Source organism: Helicoverpa zea, chromosome 1 (genome assembly GCF_022581195.2).
Source record: "Helicoverpa zea isolate HzStark_Cry1AcR chromosome 1, ilHelZeax1.1, whole genome shotgun sequence".
NCBI lineage: Eukaryota > Metazoa > Arthropoda > Insecta > Lepidoptera > Noctuidae > Helicoverpa > Helicoverpa zea.
The window spans coordinates 3,145,449-3,151,698 of record NC_061452.1 but is presented as its reverse complement, the minus strand read 5'-3'; the positions used below and the strand labels follow the sequence as shown (position 1 = coordinate 3,151,698).

Sequence of the window (6,250 nt, the reverse complement as noted above, 5' to 3'; positions counted from 1 at the left end):
ACTATCTACGCAGGCAATTTAGTCCTACAGGTCTCGGTATAAAAATAGATGGAAAAGATAGAAAATAAAAACTTGCAGTCGGGACTTGAAACCGGTAAGGAGGCAGATGGCCAAAGCCTTTTTGCTTTGTCCTGGGAACATTTTCACATTCTTTGTCTGTACTTATCGTGGATGGGTAAAACTAGTAGTGTATCTAACTGTATTTGATGGTCTGAGATATGAATGTAAAATGATTTTAGCTTTTTTGTAAACCGAGTTTTATTTTTTGATCCTGTCGGCAGATGTTTATGTGGGTAGGTATGTAGGTGTGTAGGTAGATGTTTGTGTATTGTAGCATAGGCATTTTAGAACGCCATAGAAATTGTGATGTTTCAAAAACCATAATTGTATTCGTAAGCGTATATAGGAACGATAGTCAACATATTTGAACATTGTTGGCGAACTATTACTAACATTAGTCAATATTAAGTGTTCATTCAGCAATTTTTCTTTGAGTTAAGGAAATATAATCAGACGCGAAGCTTAGGTACTGAAAACTAATACCCCTAACGCTAACTCCAGCTAGCCAAACACTAAAAACCTCTAGATACTCAACCAATATTTATTCAGTCCTCACTCGAGCTGGCATTGCGAAGAAGACATCCGGCCGCAGGAACACAAAGCAAACAAAGCAACCATTAACACACACATGCGTGCGCGCAGGTTACCTAACAAGGATCGCTGCGAAATTCATTACAGCAGCAGCCGCTATAAATCAACCTTGACTTGTGTGTCTCAAAGTTGCTACCCTTCTAGAAGAAGGGGGTTAACATAGGTTCAACAATCGAAAGGATCGAAATTCATCTTTCTGCAATAATACACAACACAAATAAAAAATTACAACTACACACACCAAAATTATTTTAGTATTAAGAGAACAAATAGGGGAAAACATACATTACCTTTAACGCAAAACGGTACATGCTCAGCATACCTTAAGCGTGATAGAGTTACGGCGCCTTTCAGCGTAGGTTATCATCCCCATCAACCTCACAGTATGTGGAAGCCAAATTAATATAAGTATATCTTAGACGCCAATGGCTGATAAAAAAGGTGAAGGAAAACATCTTAAGGAAACCTGGACTATAAAGTCTGAAATCACCAACCCGCATTGAGCAAGCGTGGTGATTAATGCTCAATCCTTCTCCGCGTGAGAGGAGGCCTGTGTCCAGTAGTGAGATGATAAAAAAACGCTGTAACAGTAACAGTAAATTAATATTGGGTGAACATACATAGTTTTTGATCACTGAGGAAGGAAAGATGTCATTTTTTTCTCCGAGTTTTTTTTGACATATTATTACTGTATATTTTTGCCACACCTATTTTATGGGAAATCATCAAATGACCCCTCCCGCTGGGGGCTAGCAGCACGAAGGGGCGTCAGAATCGTACTCAGCCCATTATGATCCTTCTCATGCCTTATGTACCAGGGCCGCGGTAACTCTTTCGAACAATCCCGCAGCCCCAACATTTTGCCACACTTTAAAGGGTAGTTCCACCTTGAGAACCGCTGCCCTAGTGCTTACTAGATAAGGTGTCCCATTAGATGCGTTCAAGTTCCAGACCGGTTCGGGCTAAGCTGCGAGGGTTTATAAGCGAGGGTCGGGACGTCTCACGGCATTCCCGTGTCGGCTCCCGGTGTCTCCTGGACATCAGCACTCCTAGTCATTAGACCCTGGTCTTTGTTCAGCTTCAAGATGTGGCGGCTACTACTGTTGGCTTTCGTTGCGACTGCGTCGGCGCAGATCCCGTCGCTTGGCTGGTGTCCGGACTTTCAAGTGAGTTCTATGTTCTATTGTTTTTGATTTTCTCTTGTGTAGTTGTATAGTTGTTTTGTTATTTAGATTATTATGCTTGTTAGTTTCAATTGGATAGTAAATAAATGTTGATTAACATAAAAGAAGTTATGTTTAAAATTATAATTTGTAGTTCAAATGCCATTGCCATAAATGAAATAAAGGCTTTCCGTAAAAGAAAGCAAAATTAGTTGTGATCTTTTCCTTTGAAACAGTAAAATAATTTTCTATTCCTGTGACACAATTACAGGATCATCTATATATATAAAAGAAAGTAGTGTAACTACTAAAAAGAACTTCAAGATGCAAGAATGTCTCGATAAACTATTTTTTATATGCAGCATCTTTTTATCTATATCATTTTTACATTAACTTCAACAAAAATAACAAAGTCCGAAGTTCAGTTAGATTCGTAATATTTCAAGTTCATAGCATAACATATCCTTCAAACAAGAGGCTGCCCTTGACCTCAGCGCACGTAACAGCCGTCACTGACCACGGTCAACACACAACTGGTTGCGGCCGTCGACCGCAGGATGGTTCCAACTTTCCTTTTCGTTTATCTCTCGTGAATGTAGGAGAGCCAGTTTTAAAGGAAAGAGTGGCTTGAATTGTTATTTATTTAAATTGACTTTTTTGTTGTTTGGTATTTAGTTTTATTTTTAAATATTAGGATTTTATAAAACGAGTAAATTTATAAAAGTATACAGTAATTTTTTCATGACATAATTTTGAATTGGTAAATTAATTACAACATTATATTACTCATGTTTTTATTTATGTTTCATATAAATGAATTACCTATTGGTCGGAAAAGTATCAGCCATTTCCCGAACATGAGCTAATTTTGACTTAAATATTTCTTATTCTACTACATAAGTTTCTTAATTACAAAATCCTTCCCCAGGCAATGGCGAATTTCAACATGAACCGCTTCTTAGGCACATGGTATGAAGCAGAGAGGTATTTCACCGTGACGGAGCTGGGCACCCGCTGCGTCACCACGCATTATACCGCTACGCCCGAAGGCAGGATCCTGGTCACTAACGAAATTACTAACTCCTTGTAAGTATACTTCATAAACAGAGGATTGATAAATAGGGCATGAGCAACTGTGGGTTATGTTAAGATGATCCGTAAAATGATAGTATTAAGAGGTACATATACAAAATTTAGTGAAAGCCGGAGAGTCGAAAAATATTAAAAAAATGGCCTCCACAGAGTAGGATACACTACACTATGGTGTCAAGTTCCTTTTCTTTATCATTAATGGATGCAAATTGTCTCACGTTTTACTGTACTGAGTTACCTATTGAATACTAGTGGCCTTACTACAAAAACTTTAACCACTGTTTTACACATGTCTAAAAAAAATGTGGCTCCAAAGTGAACCATATGTCAACGTCATAATTTGACATTTTTTTAGACAAGTCTTAAACTGACGTTAAAAAGTTTTTGTGGTAAGACCGTAGAAGTCTACTAGAATTTGTTTTGGGGTTGAAGACTATGACGCCTATGTTAACCTAAAACTCTATCATCAAAAAAAGTTCCGTAGTCACGATTTCATATTTTAGAGCACAAAGGTTGCATCAATTACATGGATGTCAACATTTTCTCACATTGTGCATTAGAGCGTGATATCCTTAGCGTCAATTTGGACTGACTGGGACTGACGTATGTATGAAAACGTGGGTGGAGATCTGGGCGTGAGAGCCCCTCCCTCGGGCGGTACAAACGTAACCATGCGTCACGAACTGATACCAATAAAACTGTTTTGATGTAAAAGATGCATGGTACACAAATCTTGGAGTTTAGGTGATAAGACAATCTAAATGTATTTATCAATCCTCTGCGTAAAGTTGGCACCAAAGCCACAATAGACCAACCTAACAAAAATTACAAGATATCTTGACATTTAGGTACATTTTAATGGGTGAAACCGAAATCAAGTATTCAGAATTTAGACCTTCGAAAATGTTGAATGAAATATTTATCTATAGCCCGGAGAGTTTCTTCAAACAAGCAAGAAGTCCCTTACTAATCACTTATTATGTTGTCTAGAACCGGCTTCAAGCGGATAATGGAAGGTCACCTTCAGAAGGTGGGCAGGGAGGGCGAGGGTCGCGTGATGGTGAAGTACTCCTCCGCTCCACTGCCTTACGACTTCGAGTACAGCATCCTGGACACTGATTACGATAGCTATGCCGTTATGTGGTCTTGCAGTGGCATTGGACCTGTACATACACGTGAGTTTAGGATTTTTCTTAAACTTTCTTCTTCTTTGCCGTTGTCTAAGGAAGATTATAGTTTTAAGACTTTATCTTAATGGCTCATTCTCAAGTCTAAACTCCTAAGTTATTAAAATAAATACTTTCTTCTCATGTGCCATCCGAATCTACCGAGAAGCACATAGTTGGGCAAAAACGTTTATAACTAAAATTCCTAAAACATTATTTCTTGTTCTCAGAAAACACTTGGCTGCTGTCCCGTGACAGGCTCCCATCATTGGCCGTGATGCAGAACGCATACGCCGTCCTCGACAGATACAAGATCTCCAGGACTTTCTTCCTGAAGACCAACCAGGCTGACTGCACAGTGCTGCCCGAGCCGGCAGCTGCAAGTGAGCTGGATGGCAAGAGTGCTGATGTGCCAGTGCCTGCTCCGGTTCCCGTGGAAGAGAAGGCTAAGGAGGTGGAACAGCCTGTTGAGGTCAGTTAGATATCTACACCTGTACCTACTATGAAGCTCAGGTTTCTGAAGTAATGTACAACATTGTAAGAGCCATTACGCATATAAAATGGACGAAGTTTTACCAATCCCGGTTAATATGGTTACTCATTCATTAAATAACCAAATAATAATGCAACACAAATGTAAAACAGCCAGCTACATATTAAGCCAACTAAACTTTAGATTAAAAAAAATATCCAACGATCCTAATTTATTGTAAAATTCAAACCATATCTAATCTTATTATTGTTTCCAGAAGAGAGTCGATCCCGAAGTCAAGGCCGTAGTCCCAGAAGAAAGATCAGCAGTTCCCGAACCAGTTGAAGAAGCTAGCAAAGCGATGCAAGTTCCTGAGCTGATCATGTCAGAATCCGAAAATAAGGAAGAGAAGATTGAGCCAGCACCCGTCCCCGCACCTGAGGAGCCAGCAGTAGTCGCAGAAACGAAGGAAATGAAAGAAACGCCAGCACAGTAGAAATAGGTTTTTGAGAACGTACCAAGACTGTAGATGAAACTAAAGTAGCTTTTCATCGTCCATTGAAATTGCTAGTCAAGAGTTAATTTTAGAGACGCAAATGATACGCCTGTAGTAATTTTACAAGCATCAATTTGCCCTGCTAAATGTTTTTGCTCTAGCAAGTCAGACTTGAAAATCTTAGTCTTTAATGTCTGTATTTGTTTCGTAGATACTTGATAGTTTCTCACAGTCTTGTGGTTCGTTGAATGTGTGATTAGAAGTCAGTGGTGTCTCGTATAGGGCTACTTTACCAAATAAGTAATAAGTACCTACTCGACACGCAGCGATGCTTGCTATTTGTAGGAGCATCGCTTAGTTTTACTCGATAGTCATTGTCATAAGCGAAGTCAGCTCTGAAATAAATTAATAAGTGAATTCTGGTTGTTTTATTCCCACTCACACATAATTTAATTGAAAGCACTCATTTAACTGAAACGATATCATAAATAGCATTGCTAATATTAAGGAACCCTAACACCCTAACCCAACCTTTAACTTCATACCATTTACAAATATGTGATATTGATTCAGTTTTAGTCATTGCAATTTACTTACAAAATATTATATTTAATCAAAATCCTCAAAATGTTCTGCGTAAAATCAAACAACAAATAATACTACAAACGATAAAACAATAAGTACCATTTTTATCAAAATAAATCCGCTCAATGCGATACTGTAGTACAAGGAAAACGTATCAAACTCGTTTATGTTTGAAAAATGCAAAAGGAACGGGTCTGATTATATTGGTCAGGCTGTTACTAAGCGCCCACTCCCGGCCGCTATCCCACTACTGCCCGATACGGGGACTTTTGGCTGCTGGGTTTCCCCCCTGGCCCGATTCGCCCCTCCTTAGTAGACCTGCATCCCCCAGACTCCTCCGGGGGATCCATATCAATACCAGGCTTAGTGTGGACGTCCAGTCAACATGGGCCACTTAGCACCAGGACCCCCGACCTCAAACCATCCTCCGGTCCCGACCTCCGAGAAGCCGGATTACAGGAGTTGCCAAGCTCCCAGTCGAAAGATGTAGTGAAATAGTCGACTGCTTGCTGCAAAAGTGACGTCACTTCGAATCCGGCACAATGTCATCAGTATTTCTCCTGAAAAACAAAATTTTCGGAACACTTTTAAGGTTTTCTGCATTTCTTTATATTAGTCTAAATAT

General features: G+C 39.3%; 1 protein-coding gene across 2 annotated transcripts; it reads left to right on the top strand.

Annotated features, from left to right (window-relative positions):
* The first annotated feature begins 1,610 nt into the window (after window positions 1–1,610).
* On the top strand, window positions 1,611–5,455 carry LOC124634562 (apolipoprotein D-like). 2 transcript variants are annotated; one of them, XM_047170183.1, is made up of 5 exons: window positions 1,611–1,817; window positions 2,743–2,900; window positions 3,897–4,081; window positions 4,303–4,544; window positions 4,822–5,455. In XM_047170183.1, the coding sequence occupies exons 1-5, from the start codon at window positions 1,737–1,739 to the stop codon at window positions 5,038–5,040; spliced, it is 885 nt and encodes a 294-aa protein (XP_047026139.1). In that variant the 5' UTR covers window positions 1,611–1,736; the 3' UTR covers window positions 5,041–5,455. The 2 variants fall into 2 exon arrangements, with proteins under 2 accessions (XP_047026139.1, XP_047026147.1); XM_047170191.1 differs by having other exon boundaries at window positions 1,612–1,817; window positions 4,825–5,455.
* The last annotated feature ends 795 nt before the right edge of the window (window positions 5,456–6,250 follow it).

Excerpts from the sequence above, each read along its gene's own strand:
- LOC124634562 (XM_047170183.1), top strand. The coding sequence starts at position 1,737 with ATGTGGCGGCTACTACTGTTGGCTTTCGTTGCGACTGCGTCGGCGCAG. Across the intron at positions 2,901-3,896 it reads AACGAAATTACTAACTCCTT|AACCGGCTTCAAGCGGATAA; the intron begins GTAAGTATACTT and ends TATGTTGTCTAG. Across the intron at positions 4,545-4,821 it reads AGGTGGAACAGCCTGTTGAG|AAGAGAGTCGATCCCGAAGT; the intron begins GTCAGTTAGATA and ends TATTGTTTCCAG.